Source organism: Hyla sarda, unplaced genomic scaffold, assembly GCF_029499605.1.
Source record: "Hyla sarda isolate aHylSar1 unplaced genomic scaffold, aHylSar1.hap1 scaffold_38, whole genome shotgun sequence".
NCBI lineage: Eukaryota > Metazoa > Chordata > Amphibia > Anura > Hylidae > Hyla > Hyla sarda.
In genome coordinates this window covers 163,461-180,684 of record NW_026610399.1, presented here as the reverse complement: position 1 = coordinate 180,684, position 17,224 = coordinate 163,461, and the positions used below count along the sequence as shown (strand labels likewise).

Here is a 17,224-nt window from a genome sequence, read left to right as displayed (position 1 = left end):
ACCCCACTGATCAGCTTCTTACCCCAGCTGTTTGTTTAGTGTGGTACTGTTAGTACTACTCCCAGCAGGGCACAATGGGAGTTGTAATATTGCAACAGCTAAAGGGAAACACTGCCTTAAGGCATATTCAAAACAGTGTCAAAAATTTTGCAGCAAAAAATGTTTCCATCAGATATTCAAACTGTTTTATATGAGAATGATACACGGTTTACACAAGTCCCGCCAGTTTTGCAAAAGTGGGTGTGGTCATGTAAATTTCATGTTTTATAAGGGTGAGTCCATTTTACAAAGATTTTACACCAGCTCCTTGCTAATGTAGAAATCGTGTTTATTTATTTATTTATTTTAATTGAGGGGAAAAAAAAAAAAAAAAAAAGAGTCATTTAATTGAATTATTAATTATTGACAATGAAAAAATTATATTTATTTCCGTTCACGGTCAGTGCACCTGCACTCACATTTGAGCCCTAGACATGTTTCATCCACAGTTATGGCTTGTCTGAGCTCTAGTAATCATGGATTATTATGCGAGATGCTTCTACCGGAATTTTCCAGGATTTGCAATTTGGCCAAACTCACCTATTTGGCACCAAAAAGCCCCAAACAAGAATGGCGCGAAGATGAACCTTCACATATTTTCAAAGCAGCACAAGTATGATCGATCTTTCTGTAACAGAAGTTACAGTAGTTTTTGAATATGTCCTCCATTATTTACACATTGGTTTATTGCCTTGTCTGAAGTAAATCCTAAGCAGAAGAAAAGGAGAAAAGGAAAAACTGGATATAGTCCTGGCCTTACAAGATAAAAATAGAGAACTGTACCATGTGACCCTGGTCAACGGTATTTCCTCCCCAATATTAATTATCAGCCCACATCCCCATCGGGGTAAATACTCACATGTCACCCACAAGCCGCCGGCACTGACTCTATACTGTGCGGTATCCCTATGCCCGGGCTGCAGAAGGTAAACAAAATAAACTTTAATGCACCTATGTCGGCCTTACGCTGGGGATGGGAACATCGGACAACCATTAGCCTATCACCAGCTGCAGCAATGTTCCGCCTCGGCCGGCGATAGGCTGAACCCACTGTCATGTAAGAAGCTGGCTTCTTACATGACAGTGTGCTCAGCCCATCACCAGCTGAGGCGGAACTTCGCTGCGGCCAGTGATAGGCTGACGGCTCTCCAAAGTTCCCGTCCCCAGGAAACAAGTGAGGCCTGTACCAGACCAACGGGAGGGGAGTTAAAGTTTATTTTGTTTATTTTTTGCAGCCCGGGCATAGGGATACCGCACAGTATAGAGCAGTGGTCTCCAACCTGCGGACCTCCAGATGTTGCAAAACTACAACTCCCAGCATGCCCGGACAGCCAACGGCTGTCCGGGCATGCTGGGAGTTGTAGTTTTGCAACATCTGGAGGTCCGCAGGTTGGAGACCACTGGTATAGAGTGTCAGCGCCGGCGGGCACAACAAGCAGGACGAGGAGGGCAGCACATGCGGGTAACATGTGAGTAGTACCCTGATGGGGACAGTGCTTGCAGGTCACATAGGATTGGTTCCCCGATGTGGGGACAGGGCAGCGCTGGGCTGATTCATTCATTCCCGAGGGGGAGGGGCCAAACCGGTATTGCTGTATGGGTTAAAATTCATATCGTGCAGCACAAAAATTTCGGTATGAACCGGTATACCACCCAGCCCTAGTCAGAATCACCAGGAGAATAAAGATATTTTCCATACTGTGTTTTGCAGTGATCATCTGAGAAATTCCAAAACATTTTCAAGACATCTCAACAATACAAATAGAACATTTTGTGCCAATTCATTTAAATTTATTATGAAAAAAAAAAAAAATCTCATACAAACAGTTGTAGTGAGGGGGAGATCCCTGTGCAGCCCATCCTAGCATGAGAGGGGAAGGAGAATAAAAAAAAACACCTTGTCAGTCCGGTAAAATTCATACATCAAAACAGGGCCCCCTACTGGTTGTGAGCATGAAGGACATAGAGCTTTCTGTCCTACTGAATGTGGAAGTTATACAAATATTAGGGAAGTGCCAGACACTGCGATTGGCCAATATGCTCCTGGTTTGGCCTTTGTTTCCTTGACAGGTGGGAGGCTGTAGAGATTCATGCCCCCACATGTAAAGCAAGCAACGTCACATTTTGTGTTACTAGCCATTCCCTGATAGATGTATTCAGTGTAAGTTCACCCAGAATGGGGCCTCATGTTTAGTGCGCCAGAATAATTCATTTGAAGTATCACCCCTGCATAGAGTACTGTTATGCCAGCAGGCGGATTATCTGTATTGCAGCTCACTGCAGGGCACGCAGCTCCTGCCGCTCAGTATCTCAGGGTGGACAGTTCTAATAAGAAGTGTGCCCCCTGCTGTTAGCTCTCAGGCAGTGGCTGCATGTGGATAATGCTTCTGGTCTTCAGCTGAGACTGGGCAATGTCTGCTAGTGCTGTCTGTATCTTCTCCAGCAGCATGTCCCCCCTGAACACCACCTCCTCCAGCCGAGTCGCTGCATTGTGGTTCTCCTCTTCTAACTGGTACAGGCTGGCGGCCTGAGAACGACAAAAAGGCGACACAACAAGTCCTGTAAACCATCATCATGACATCTAAAAACACACCTCCTCCTAGGGAGATGACTCCTGTTTCAGATACTACCTGGTGTTCCAATGCAGTTCAAGATCTCTGCTTGCTGTCAAACAGAAGCCAACATTTTAGCTTATATTCAGAGCAGATTAAAGGAGTAGTCTTGTGGAAAAACAAAATGTATCCCCTTCCCACCCAAGAGCAGCACGTCACAATCCCCGCCCGAAGCAGGGGCCGCCACGTTTCTTCCATATAGCTCTATGAGAGAGCCGTTTGGCTATTTTCAGCCCTCCCATAGAGCTATATAAAAGGGGGTGTGGTGGCTCCCACTTCTGGCAGGGGTCGTGACATGCTGCTCTGGAGGAGAGCGGGGGGGGGGGGTCCATGATGATTTTTTCCAACTTAGGCAGTCAGAACACATGGAAGAGGGACTTTTTGTAGACTGAACAAATCGATGGCCACTTGAGATATCTGTAGACTCACCTCTATTACTAAACATCCAGTATAGAGCTGAGCGAACTTACAGTAAATTCAATTCGTCACAAACTTCTCGGCTCGGCAGTTGATGACTTTTCCTGCATAAATTAGTTCAGCTTTCGGGTGCTCCGGTGGGCTGGAAAAGGTGGATACAGTCCTAAGAGACTCTTTCCTAGGACTGTATCCACCTTTTCCAGCCCACCGGAGCACCTGAAAGCTGAACTAATTTATGCAGGAAAAGTCATCAACTGCCGAGCAGAGAAGTTCGTTACGAATCGAATTTACTGTAAGTTCGCTCATCTCTAATCCAGTATCACATTGTTAAAATCATTATTATTTTTTCAGACTATATAAACATATTGATGTATGCTTAATACAAAGTTTAGTAATGTGTCAAGAAACATCAAAAAGGTTTACTATAGTTTCATTTAAACATCCAGTAACACTTCATGTTGTATCATTCACTGACCCTTTGTTGGGGCAAATAACAAAGCTCAGTGTTTTCTGACCAGGGGGCCTCCAGCTGTTGAAAAACTTCAACTCCCAGCATGCCTGGACAGCAGCTGGATGTCATGGCATGCTGGAAGTTGTAGTTATGCAACAAATGGAGGCATCATGGTTGGGAAACACAGACACAGCAGAAACGCTGCATATTTTCTTATGGAAAATCTGCTGCATATAACACGATAATGCATTTTACAAATATCATCCACATGCTGTGGATTTTTTTTTTTTTTTAAACAAATCTGCACTACAGATACTTAACGGGGTACCTATAAGTACTTATCCCCTATCCATAGGATCCCTACAATAGGAGATAAGTATCTGATCACGGGGTTCCGACCACTGGAACCCTGATCTTTACTCGCACAGATTACTGTCGACCATGGCACAAAGCGGTGAATGACACACCCCTCCATGTATCTCTATGAGAGAGGCGGAGATACATTGTTTATGTATCTCTATGGGAGAGTTGGAGATACACAAAGGGGTTTGTGGCTCACCGCTTTGTGCCATGGTTGACAGTAATATGTGCACAGAATAAAGATCAGGGTTCCAGTGGTTGGACCCTTGTGATCAGATACTTATACAGATTTTGCAGCAAATTGTGTCTGCTGTGTGTACTGACCCTTATAATACTCATCAGTCCCTCACCCAGGTGTCAGTAGGCCGACTGACCTGTAAAGCAGCCGTAGATTCCTCACTGGGCAGAGAGTCGATGAGGACATCAATGTCTTTTGCGGTACGGGCAATGAGAGTGGCAAAAAGCTGAGCATATTCTGAAATATTGGGAAAAAAAATAAAAAATCAAGAGAGATTGAAATCATTCACATCACATGTGTGGAGACAACACATCAAATCCTTCTGGTTAACCCCTTAACCTCTTGGGGAAGCAGGGCGTATGCATACGCCCTGCATCCCCGATCCTTAAGGACTCAGGGCGTACATGTACGCCCTGAGCGCGGTGTTTAAAACGGGGTCACGCTGTGACCCCGCATCACACCGATTCGGTCCCGGCTGCTAGTCACAGCCGGGACCCTGGGCTAACCGCCTGCTGCACCGATCGTTGTGCCACGCGCTATTAACCCTTCAGACGCGGCGGTCAAAGTTGACCGCCGTGTCTGAAAGTGAAAGTAAACGCTTCCCGGCAGCACAGTCGGGCTGATCGGGACATCGCGATAAAATTGCGATGTTCCGATCAGCTGGGACGCAGGCGGAGGTCTCCTTACCTGTCTCCGCGGCGTCCGATCGGGGTTTGATTGCTCCAAGCCTGAGCTACAGGCTTGAGCAATCGATCCCCTATCTCACTGACCGTGCAAAGCTATGACTTTGCAGGGATCAGTATAAGAGATCAGTGTGTGCAGTGTTATAGGTCCCTATGGGAGCTATAACACTGCAAAAAAAAAAAAAAAAAGTGGAAAAAAAAAAAAAGTTAACAAAAGGTCATTTAACCCCTTCCCTAATAAAAAAATAAACATGTGGTATCGCCGCGTGCGGAAATGTCCGAACTATAAAAATATATCGTTAATTAAATTGCACGGTCAATGGCGTACGCGCAAAAAAATTCCAAAGTCCAAAATTGCGTATTTTTGGTCACTTTTTATATCATGGAAAAAAATGAATAAAAAGCGATCAAAAAGTCAGATCAATACAAAAATGGTACTGATAAAAACTTCAGAACATGGCGCAAAAAATGAGTCCTCATACCGGCCCGTATGCGGAAAAATAAAAAAGTTATAGGGGTCGGAAGATGAGAATTTTTAACATATAAATTTTCCTGCATGTAGTTATGATTTTTTTTCAGAAGTACGACAATATCCAACCTATACAAGTAGGGGATCATTTTAATCGTATGGACCTACAGAATAAAGAAAAGGTGTCATTTTTACCGAAAAGTGCACTGCGTAGAAACGGAAGCCTCCAAAAGTTACAAAATGAAGTTTTTTCTTCAATTTTGTCGCACAATTAATTTTTTATCTGTTTTGCCGTGGATTTTTGGGTAAAATGACTAAAGTAGAATTGTTGCCGCAAAAAATAAGCATCATATGGAATTTTATGTGCAAAATTGAAAGCGTTATGATTTTTAGAAGGTGATGAGGACAAAATTAAAATGCAAAAATGGAAAAACGCTGAGTCCTTAAGGTGAAAATAGGCTCCTCGCCTTCAAAAAAAAAAATCATAACTATTTTATATTTTCATCCACAGACTAGTATGAGGGCTTGTTTTTTGCGCGACCAGTTGTCCGTTGTAATGCCATCACTCACTTCACCATAAAATGTATGGTGCAACCAAAAAATAATAATATTTGTGTGGGGAAATAAAAAAGAAAACCGCAATTTTGCAAATATTGGAAGGTTTCGTCTTCATGCCGTACAATTTACGGTAAAAATGACGTGTTCTTTATTCTTTGGGTCAATACGATTAAAATTATACCCATGATAACATACTTTTCTATTACTGTTGTGCTTAAAAAAAAAAAAAAATTGCTAACTTTTTAACCAAATGAATACATTTAAAATCCCCCTATTTTGAAGACCTATAATTTTTTCATTTTTCCGTAAATTTTTTTGGGCCGTGATCTGTACTTTTTATTGATACCATATTTGCTTATATGCTTATATAAAACTTTGAATACTTTTTTTAATAAATTTTTGGGGGAATAAAAGGTTATAAAAAAAAATAAAAAAATAAAGCAGCAATTGTGGACTTTTTTTTTTACGTTAACGCCATTCACTGTACGGTATCATGAACATTATATTTTAATAGTTCGGATTTAATGCACGGGGCAATACCAAATATGTATATTATTTATTTTTTTTAACACTTTTTGAGGGTGAAATAAAAAATGGGACAATTAACGTTTTTATTAGGTGGGGGGGGGGGGGGGGTCAAATTATTATTATTTTTTTTTTTTTTTTTTTTTACACTTTAATAGTCCCCATAGGGGACTATCTATAGCAATCCTTTGATTGCTAATACTGTTCAGTGCTATGCATAGGACATAGCACTGATCAGTATTATCAAGCAGACCAGAGCAGAATACCCATGGAAGGCAGCAGAGGTGAGGGGACCTCCGTCTGCCATTCTGGATGATCGGATGGCTGCGGCAGCGCTGCGGGCGATCCGATCATCCATTTTAGTGACTGCAGCACTGCAGATGCCGTGATCTGTATTTATCTCCGCATCTGAGGGGGTTAATGGCAGACATCCACGCTATCGCAAATGTCGGCCATTACCGGCGGGTCCCTGGCTGCTATGAGCAGCCGGGACCTGCCGTGCATGACCCAAGCATCGCTCTGATGCTTGCGGTTATGTATAGGATGTAAATGTACGTCCTGGTGCGTTAAGTACCACCTCACCAGGACGTACGTACAAAACCTGGTAGTATCCATATTCAGGATTAGAGATGAGCGAACTTACAGTAAATTTGATTCGTCATAAACTTCTCGGCTCGGCAGTTGATGACTTTTCCTGCATAAATTAGTTCAGCTTTCAGGTGCTCCGATGGGCTGGAAAAGGTGGATACAGTCCTAGGAGACTCTTTCCTAGGAATGTATCCACCTTTTCCAGTCCACAGGAGCACCTGAAAGCTGAACTAATTTATGCAGGAAAAGTCATCAACTGCCGAGCCGAGAAGTTCATGACAAATCAAATTTACTGTAAGTTCGCTCATCTCTATTCAGGATATCAGGGTGATTACATTTGTGGGAGATTCAAACACAGCCATGGAGTATGTGACCCAATTTTACCACATGCATGAATGGCAAGTATGCAGTTTTGTAAATCTAGTAGACAGTGCTCGAGGATGTGTTAAAGGCAGCCATGTTATAAGTCACCCAGCTTTCCCAGTAAAGGATGAAAGCAACATGAGAGAAAAAAAAAATGGCCCTTAAGAAAGTTCCTGGCTATGTGCCCTACTGGGACATCTAGAAACCCCATCCCTGGGAGCAGAATAGAGAACAGTTCAGAACGATCGGTTGAAGCAGAAGGGGCTATCACTTACCTTCTGTGGGGTTTGTGGGCTGCTCCTTGCCTATCCCTGTCTGAATATTATTGAAGGATGCAGGGGGAGCGCACTGCTGCAGGACGCCGATCGCATTACAGAACTGGTCTGCAAGCTGTGTACATGAGACAGAAAGAAAGGAAACCATGAAGTCTCAGACACTGAAATCTGCTGTCAGGAGACCCCTTTATGGATATAGTCCAATAGAAGATAGTCTGCCTAAGCATTCTGCTGCTGGAGTCACAGTTTACAGTTAATTACTCATCCCATTCTGACACAGAATTATACTCCAGATCTGTACTCACTGCTGGTGAGATCACTGTGTACATACATTACTTATCCTGTACTGATCCTGTATTATACTCCAGAGCTGTACTCACTATTCTGCTGGTGAGGTCACTGTGTACATACATTACATTACTTATCCTGTACTGATCCTGAGTTATATCCTGTATTATACTCCAGAGCTGTACTCACTATTCTGCTGGTGAGGTCACTGTGTACATACATTACATTACTTATCCTGTACTGATCCTGAGTTATATCCTGTATTATACTCCAGAGCTGTACTCACTATTCTGCTGGTGAGGTCACTGTGTACATACATTACATTACTTATCCTGTACTGATCCAGAGTTATATCCTGTATTATACTCCAGAGCTGCACTCACTATTCTGCTGGTGGGGTCACTGTGTACATACATTACATTACTTATCCTGTACTGATCCTGAGTTATATCCTGTATTATACTCCAGAGCTGTACTCACTATTCTGCTGGTGAAGTCACTGTGTACATACATTACATTACTTATCCTGTACTGATCCTGAGTTATATCCTGTATTATACTCCAGAGCTGCACTCACTATTCTGCTGGTGAGGTTACTGTGTACATATATTATTACCATGTATTATACTCCAGAGCTGCACTCACAATTCTGCTGGTGAGATCACTGTGTACATATATTACTACATTACTTACCATGTATTATACTGCAGAGCTGTACTTACTGTACTGTTACATGCTTACAATGGCTGCATTACATGCACAAAGACCCATTATGATAGAAGGTGATACAATATACCAGTATAATACATAATCCCCCTTCTATATCACACTACGCCTCCCTCAGCTCTAGATACAAAAGAGGAGACGCCATATCCCGGTCCTGCAGACACCGGGACAGGGAATTCACTCACCGAATTCAGCGCGTCCTGCAGCTGCGTCAGGCGATCCGCCATCTTAATCTCGGGCAAAACCGAAACTTCATCCAATCCCCGCGACGTGCTCTCCTATTGGCCCGTATCTTGTAGGCGTGTCTCCACGCTCGACGTCTGTTATCTCCGTTTGTGTATTATTTTTTTTTTATTAAATAACTTTATTAGTGTCACTTGAATGTAACACTTATTCTGAACCCCCTCACAACCTATACAAATCTAAGAGGAGTCTCTGTTTCTTAGAGCTGAAATCCTCAAAAGCAACAAAAACTTAAAATATATGTGGTTTTATTATTTATAGAAATTAAAATACCTTATGTGACCAGAAAAATGCAGTTCCACTTAGGACCAGCAGATGTCGCTTGAATTCATTAATACACAGTTTTGGTTTTACATGATCTGTGTAATAGACCAGTTGTCTCCAAAGTGTGGACCTCCAGCTGTTGCAACACTATAAACCCCAGCATGTCCTTACAGCCAATGGGTGTCCCGGCATGCTGGGAGTTGTAGTTTTGCAACAGTTCGAGTAGCACCCAATTAGATTCCAGATTTCATGTTTTAGAAGTCTACAAATCTGATTGGTTGCTATTGACAACTGGTGCTCTGCACGTGGTTTAATAACTCTCCCTTTTGTGTTTCCATCCCTTAGCATTTTCAGGAACCCTGCTTGCTGTCAGTGGATGTAATAGATATAGTGGTTATTTTGATCTGTAACACAATTAGTTTGGCTAGATGCCTAGTAATGTGTCTTCAACCACTGTTATGGCTGTGCTGGGTCTTGTAGTGCCTCTGTTAGATACAACATTCTCCCCTGTAAGCACAATATATGATAATATGATATGATAATTTAGGGAACTGGTCAAGGTCTAATAATTTAAAGGGGTACTCTAGTGGAAAACTTATTTATTTATTTATGTTTTAATCAACTGGTGCCAGAAAGTTAAACAGATTCGTAAATTACTTCTATTAAAAAATCTTAATCCTTCCAGTACTTATTAGCTGCTGAATACTACAGAGGAAATTATTTTCTTTTTGGAACACAGAGCTCTCTGCTGACATCATGACCACAGGGCTCTCTGCTGACACATCTGTCCATTTTAAGAACTGTGCAGAGTAGGAGTAAATCCCCATAGCAAATATATACTGCTCTGGATAGTTCCTAAAATGGACAGAAATGTCAGCAGAGAGCAATGTAGTCATGATGTCAGCAGAGAGCTCTGTGTTCCAAAAAGAAAAGAATTTCATCTGTAGTATTCAGAAGCTAATAAGTACTGGAAGGATTAAGATTTTTTTAACAGAAGTAATTTACAAATTTGTTTAACTTTCTAGCACCAGTTGATTTAAAAAAATAAAAATAAAAAAAATAAAGGTTTTCCACCGGAGTACCCCTTTAAAGGCAAGATCTGTGTGAGTCTAATAATTTAGGAATTATCTGACCCCAAACCAGGAATTAGGCCTAGTTTGGGGTCAGATAATTTAAAGGGAGACTGGCAGCCGGTTTTCTCGGACTAAATCAAATAGACAAGATTATGGTGTGGGGAAACCAGATTAAAATGAGATATAACTTGCTCTAATTGATGCCACCGTTCAGGAGATACAAGAAGTATTAAGGTTTGTTGCCAATATGCTAATGCAATCCTTTGCACAATAGAGATGGGAGCTGGCATAAAGCCCTTCCCTGCATCTGTCCTCTCTGCATTGATATGTCTGCCCACCTCATGAATATTCATGAAGGATCCTTTACCCATATGGGTGCACTGTGGGAGGGCACATGGATGGGTTTAGTTCAGGTGAACTGATTGTCAGTATCCCTTTAAGTGCCTGAACTGGGGTCTAATAATTTAGGTCTGGTCTGAGGTTTGGTTATTTTGGTTGTCTGGTCTGGGGTCTTATAATTTTGGGGTCTTGTCTCAATCTGATAATTTAGGGGTCTAGTCTGAAGTCTGATAATTTAGGGGTCTAGTCTGAAAATTTTGAAGTCTGATCTGATAATTTAGGAGGCTGGTCTGGAGTATGATAGTTTAGGGGACTGGTCAGGGGTCTCATAATTTGGGGGTCTGATAGTCTCCTCTAGTGTGTGATTATGTAAGGGTCTTCTATGAGTTCTAATATTTTAGGGATCTGGTGTCTCATAATTGAGGGGTCTGGATGTAGGTTTTATTATTTAGCCCTGGATCTTCATAAGACCAGAACAGACTTCTATAATAGTAGTCTGGTCTTGGGTATGATAACATAGTGGTCTGGCTGATATCTTACATTAGCTATCTCATGAGTCTGGTAAATATTCACATTGCAGATGGGTGTCCAGAAGTTTCCTGTAGGGTAGGGCTTTGTCTTGTCCCAGTCTTGTCCCTGGTAGTCCAGGTTGGGTTACATTCGTCTCAGTCTTGTCCCTGGTAGTCCAGGTTGTGTCACCTTGGTCTCAGTCTTGTCCCTTGTAGTCCAGGTTGGGTTACATTCGTCTCAGTCTTGTCCCTGGTAGTCCAGGTTGTGTCACCTTGGTCTCAGTCTTGTCCCTTGTAGTCCAGGTTGGGTTACATTCGTCTCAGTCTTGTCCCTGGTAGTCCAGATTGGGTCACCTTGGCCTCAGTCTTGTCCCTGGTAGTCCAGGTTGGGTCACATTGGTCTCAGTTTTGTCCCTTGTAGTCCAGGTTGGGTCACATTGGTCTCAGTCTTGTCCCTGGTAGTCCAGGTTGTGCCACGTTGGTCTTAGTCTTGTCCCTGGTAGTCCAGATTGGGTCACATTGGTCTCAGTCTTGTCCCTGGTAGTCCAGGTTGTGTCACCTTGGTCTCAGTCTTGTCCCTGGTAGTCCAGGTTGTGTCACCTTGGTATCAGTCTTGTCCCTGGTAGTCCAGATTGTGTCATCTTGGTCTCAGTCTTGTCCCTGGTAGTCCAGGTTGGGTCACTTTGGTCTCAGTCTTGTCCCTTGTAGTCCAGGTTGTGTCACCTTGGTCTCAGTCTTGTCCCTGGTAGTCCAGGTTGTGTCACTTTGGTCTCAGTCTTGTCCCTTGTAGTCCAGTTTGTGTCACCTTGGTCTCAGTCTTGTCCCTGGTAGTCCAGGTTGGGTTACATTAGTCTCAGTCTTGTCCCTTGTAGTCCAGGTTGTGTCACCTTGGTCTCAGTCTTGTCCCTGGTAGCCCAGGTTGTGTCACTTTGGTCTCAGTCTTGTCCCTTGTAGTCCAGTTTGTTTTACCTTGGTCTCAGTCTTGTCCCTGGTAGTCCAGGTTGTGTCACCTTGGTCTCAGTCTTGTCCCTGGTAGTCCAGGTTGGGTCACCTTGGTCTCAGTCTTGTCCCTGGTAGTCCAGGTTGGGTCACCTTGGTCTCAGTCTTGTCCCTGGTAGTCCAGGTTGTGTCACATTGGTCTCAGTCTTGTCCCTGGTAGTCCAGATTTTGTCATCTTGGTCTCAGTCTTGTCCCTGGTAGTCCAGGTTGGGTCACTTTGGTCTCAGTCTTGTCCCTTGTAGTCCAGGTTGTGTCACCTTGGTCTCAGTCTTGTCCCTGGTAGTCCAGGTTGTGTCACTTTGGTCTCAGTCTTGTCCCTTGTAGTCCAGTTTGTGTCACCTTGGTCTCAGTCTTGTCCCTGGTAGTCCAGGTTGGGTTACATTAGTCTCAGTCTTGTCCCTTGTAGTCCAGGTTGTGTCACCTTGGTCTCAGTCTTGTCCCTGGTAGTCCAGGTTGTGTCACTTTGGTCTCAGTCTTGTCCCTTGTAGTCCAGTTTGTGTCACCTTGGTCTCAGTCTTGTCCCTGGTAGTCCAGGTTGGGTTACATTAGTCTCAGTCTTGTCCCTTGTAGTCCAGGTTGTGTCACTTTGGTCTCAGTCTTGTCCCTGGTAGTCCAGGTTGGGTCACCTTGGTCTCAGTCTTGTCCCTGGTAGTCCAGGTTGGGTCACCTTGGTCTCAGTCTTGTCCCTGGTAGTCCAGGTTGGGTCACCTTGGTCTCAGTCTTGTCCCTTGTAGTCCAGGTTGTGTCACCTTGGTCTCAGTCTTGTCCCTGGTAGTCCAGGTTGTGTCACTTTGGTCTCAGTCTTGTCCCTTGTAGTCCAGTTTGTGTCACCTTGGTCTCAGTCTTGTCCCTGGTAGTCCAGGTTGGGTTACATTAGTCTCAGTCTTGTCCCTTGTAGTCCAGGTTGTGTCACTTTGGTCTCAGTCTTGTCCCTGGTAGTCCAGGTTGGGTCACCTTGGTCTCAGTCTTGTCCCTGGTAGTCCAGGTTGGGTCACCTTGGTCTCAGTCTTGTCCCTGGTAGTCCAGGTTGGGTCACCTTGGTCTCAGTCTTGTCCCTGGTAGTCCAGGTTGGGTCACCTTGGTCTCAGTCTTGTCCCTGGTAGTCCAGGTTGGGTCACCTTGGTCTCAGTCTTGTCCCTGGTAGTCCAGGTTGGGTCACCTTGGTCTCAGTCTTGTCCCTGGTAGTCCAGGTTGGGTCACCTTGGTCTCAGTCTTGTCCCTGGTAGTCCAGGTTGGGTCACCTTGGTCTCAGTCTTGTCCCTGGTAGTCCAGGTTGGGTTACATTAGTCTCAGTCTTGTCCCTGGTAGTCCAGGTTGGGTTACATTAGTCTCAGTCTTGTCCCTGGTAGTCCAGGTTGGGTCACATTGGTCTCAGTCTTGTCCCTGGTAGTCCAGGTTGTGTCACCTTGGTCTCAGTCTTGTCCCTGGTAGTCCAGGTTGGGTCACCTTGGTCTCACCCTCATCTCCAGGCATTGTCAGTCTATTACTGAAATCATTTATAGGACTGCACTGAATCCTCTTGTTCTTCACACAGGGTCCATTCTAGACATGTACATAAAGTCTATAATGGAATGTGGGGGCTGCTCCTCTACAAACCCTGTGTAACTGGATCTGCAATGTAAATGTCTATTGATCTTGCCGGTGGGTGTCAGGCTGTATACACAGAGGTGGGGCAGGCCTGGCTCTCTGCCTATCATTGTCATGTAGAGGAGATGCCATGCTGATAACCGGGCCTGGCACAGACATACTCCGGGGACACGCGTACATAAGTGACCTGTGCAGAAGGGGGGGGTTTCAAGGGTTAACACAGTCAGCCCAGGAGGGGGCGTTGCAGGAAACCCCAGACACTAGGTGACAGCAGCTGCCTCCACCCACTCTGCCTGTATCACAGCAATGGAGAGGGGGCAGCCTGCAGACATGGCACAAGGAGACTAGCACCGGCTCTGGGGTCTGCACCCTGCGCCCACCCTGTACTGGAGCCCCCCGGGGATTGCATTGTCCTGTGCTGAGGAGAGGCAGCCGGTCCTATGCTGGACATGGAGGGAAGAGCATGGCCCCTCCAGCCTGAGAGGTGAGGGGGCACACAGCGGGCATCCCCGGGCATCTGCACACCCTGCCATTGTGCCCTGCTGGAGGAGATCGGCCATGCTGCCCGGGGTCGGGGTGTTCGGCACCAGCCTGACATCCAGGGTGATCATCCCTCTGCTGAAAGACGAAGGCTTCTCGGTGAAGGCTCTATGGGGCAGGACCCAGGAGGAGGCTGAGGAGCTGGCCAAGGAGATGAGTGTGCCCTTCTATACCAACCGCATCGACGACGTCTTACTGCACCAGGATGTGGACCTGGTGTGCATCAACCTGCCCCCTCCTCTCACCAAGCAGATCGCTGTGAAGACCCTGGGTAAGTGCATTGTGCCCACCGACCAGTCTGCAGGGTGCATGTCCTGTGCCCACAGCTGGTACTGACTGCAGATCACGAATCTGATGGGCAACTTCACTGCATTGTCATAGGCCCTAAGATGCTGGCACTAGTGCCAGGCTGTAAACATTGCACTCACATAAATATCGAAATAATTCATGTAAGTCATTGATCCCCCAAACCTATGGCTGTCCACCTGTTGCACAACTACAACTCCCAGCATGCTCAGGGTATTTGTAGTATTGCAAGAGTTGGACAGCCACGGATTAGGGGTCATAGCTGTTAGGCCATCAGAGTATTAGGAGATACAAGGTGGACATGGCACATGCCAGGGAGGGATCTGACAGCCAGTAGAATAGCCTGGCATTGGGTGAAGCCTAATAACGATTATTGGATGTGCTGCTGGTACCTTACATTGTTTCCTTTATTTGTTGTGGTTGAGTGAGTTTGTAAACAAGAAGTGATCTGTTTGAATAATATAGTAAGGCTGGGTTTATAAATGTGTGCCTTCTCCATCACAGATTCCATTCAATACACACAGAATACAGGGTTTATTTTGGCTGCTCAAATGATGGATGTCATGTTGGAAACCCAATAAAACCTTTAAAGTCCATGTATTCCGTTGGGCACCATTATAATTATGTTTCCCCCCCAGGTGAATCTAGCCATGTATAGAGCTTGTGTTTATAACTAGGAACTATCTGTGTGACAGCTCCTGATACATGTATGATAGGGGTACTTGATTGATTGTAGTAAAGGTCTGTTGCTGCAGTAAAGGTCCGCCATTATAATAAAGGTCCGCCATTATAATAAAGGTCCGCCATTATAATAAAGGTGCACTGTTGTAGTAAAGGTCTTCTGTTGTAATTTAGGTCCGCTGTTATAGTAAATGTCTTCTGTTGTAATAAAGGTCCACTGTTGTAATAAAGGTCCACTATTGTAGTAAAGGTCCACTGTTGTAATAATGGTCCGCTGTTGTAGTGAAGGTCCGCTGTTATAGTAAATGTCCACTGTTGTAGTAAAGGTCCACTGTTGTAGTAAAGGTCCACTGTTGTAATAAAGGTCCACTATTGTAGTAAAGGTCCACTGTTGTAATAATGGTCCACTGTTATAGTAAAGGTCCACTGTTATAGTAAAGGTCCACTGTTATAGTAAAGGTCCACTGTTGTAGTAAAGGTCCACTGTTATAGTAAAGGTCCACTGTTGTAGTAAAGGTCCACTGTTGTAATAAAGGTCCACTATTGTAGTAAAGGTCCACTGTTGTAATAATGGTCCACTGTTATAGTAAAGGTCCACTGTTATAGTAAAGGTCCACTGTTATAGTAAAGGTCCACTGTTATAGTAAAGGTCCACTGTTGTAGTAAAGGTCCACTGTTGTAGTAAAGGTCCACTGTTGTAGTAAAGGTCCACTGTTGTAGTAAAGGTCCACTGTTGTAGTAAAGGTCCATTGTTGTAGTAAATGTCTTCTGTTGTAGTAAAGGTCCGCTGTTGTAGTAAAGGTCCGCTGTAGTAGTAAATGACTTCTGTTGTAGTATAGGTCCATTGTTGTAGTAAAGGTCTGCTGTTGTAGTAAAGGTCTGCTGTTGTAGTAAAGGTCTGCTGTTGTAGTAAAGGTCTGCTGTTGTAGTAAAGGTCTGCTGTTGTAGTAAAGGTCCGCTGTTGTAGTAAAGGTCCATTGTTGTAGTAAAGGTCTGCTGTTGTAGTAAAGGTCTGCTGTTGTAGTAAAGGTCTGCTGTTGTAGTAAAGGTCTGCTGTTGTAGTAAAGGTCTGCTGTTGTAGTAAAGGTCTGCTGTTGTAGTAAAGGTCTGCTGTTGTAGTAAAGGTCTGCTGTTGTAGTAAATGTCCGCTGTTGTAGTAAAGGTCTGCTGTTGTAGTATAGGTCCACTGTTGTAGTAAAGGTCCGCTGTAGTAGTATAGGTCCATTGTTGTAGTAAAGGTCCGCTGTAGTAGTAAAGGTCCATTGTGTAGTAAAGGTATGCTGTTGTAGTAAAGGTCCGCTGTAGTAGTATAGGTCCATTGTTGTAGTAAAGGTCCGCTGTAGTAGTAAAGGTCCATTGTGTAGTAAAGGTAGGCTGTTGTAGTAAAGGTCCGCTGTAGTAGTAATGGTCCATTGTGTATATAAGGTAGCTGTTGTAGTAAATGTCTTCTGTTGTAGTAATGTCCACTGTTGCAGTAAAGGTCCGCTGTAGTAGTAAAGGTCCATTGTTGTAGTAAAGATCCGCTGTCCCCTTGTCTCTTGAGTAAATTCAGTAAGAGTGTGTATCTTTGACTGCCATGCCATTTATTCTTTAATGAGACTTCTAAACATTTCTGGGTACTGATCTCTATGTTTAGAAATCCCATAGACACTGCAGCTCCTCTAGTCCTTTAGCGAAAAGTTTTTTTTTTTTTTTTTTCCCCCATTCTTGTGATTGGTTGAGGTTCCCACAGTTGGCTCCCCACTGATCCGCTAGTTATCTGATCTGCTAAAAACAGAAAAATGCAAAAGAGCTCACCACCAATCTGAACAGTCCGTAAAGTCCAAGGCACTGGATAGTTATGAAAGCACAGAGTATCATTGGGCCATATACCATGTAGACATAGCAGCAAAAAAGGTGAAAATCCAGCTCCCAGAAAAAAGGAATAAAATCTTCAAACCTTAATAATTCAGATTAAAAACAAAACAAAAGCAACATGTCACAGTAAGAGTAATAAACTCTGGCATGTTTCGGGCTCAAAAGTAGCCCTTAATCATGGCCATTATGAAGGGCTACTTTTGAGCCCGAAACGCATCAGCATTTATCACTCTT

At 44.1% G+C, this 17,224-nt stretch overlaps 2 protein-coding genes across 3 annotated transcripts in view; one reads left to right on the top strand and one right to left on the bottom strand.

Moving 5' to 3' along the window:
• Window positions 1-1,805: 1,805 nt before the first annotated feature.
• Window positions 1,806-9,336, bottom strand: MED21 (mediator complex subunit 21). 2 transcript variants are annotated; one of them, XM_056553780.1, is made up of 4 exons: window positions 8,560-8,742; window positions 7,579-7,693; window positions 4,254-4,354; window positions 1,806-2,566 (listed from the first exon to the last, which is right to left on the bottom strand). In XM_056553780.1, the coding sequence occupies exons 1-4, from the start codon at window positions 8,560-8,562 to the stop codon at window positions 2,390-2,392; spliced, it is 396 nt and encodes a 131-aa protein (XP_056409755.1). In that variant the 5' UTR covers window positions 8,563-8,742; the 3' UTR covers window positions 1,806-2,389. The 2 variants fall into 2 exon arrangements, with proteins under 2 accessions (XP_056409755.1, XP_056409754.1); XM_056553779.1 differs by lacking the exon at window positions 8,560-8,742 and adding an exon at window positions 8,778-9,336 and having other exon boundaries at window positions 1,807-2,566.
• Window positions 9,337-13,397: 4,061 nt separating this feature from the next.
• Window positions 13,398-17,224, top strand: part of LOC130332603 (glucose-fructose oxidoreductase domain-containing protein 1) — a 54,510-nt gene continuing 50,683 nt past the window's right edge. Inside the window, exon 1 of the mRNA XM_056553774.1 lies at window positions 13,398-14,417. Coding sequence (XP_056409749.1) covers window positions 14,165-14,417 — 253 coding nt within the window. The 5' untranslated portion in view covers window positions 13,398-14,164. The remainder of the gene's footprint in view (window positions 14,418-17,224) is intronic.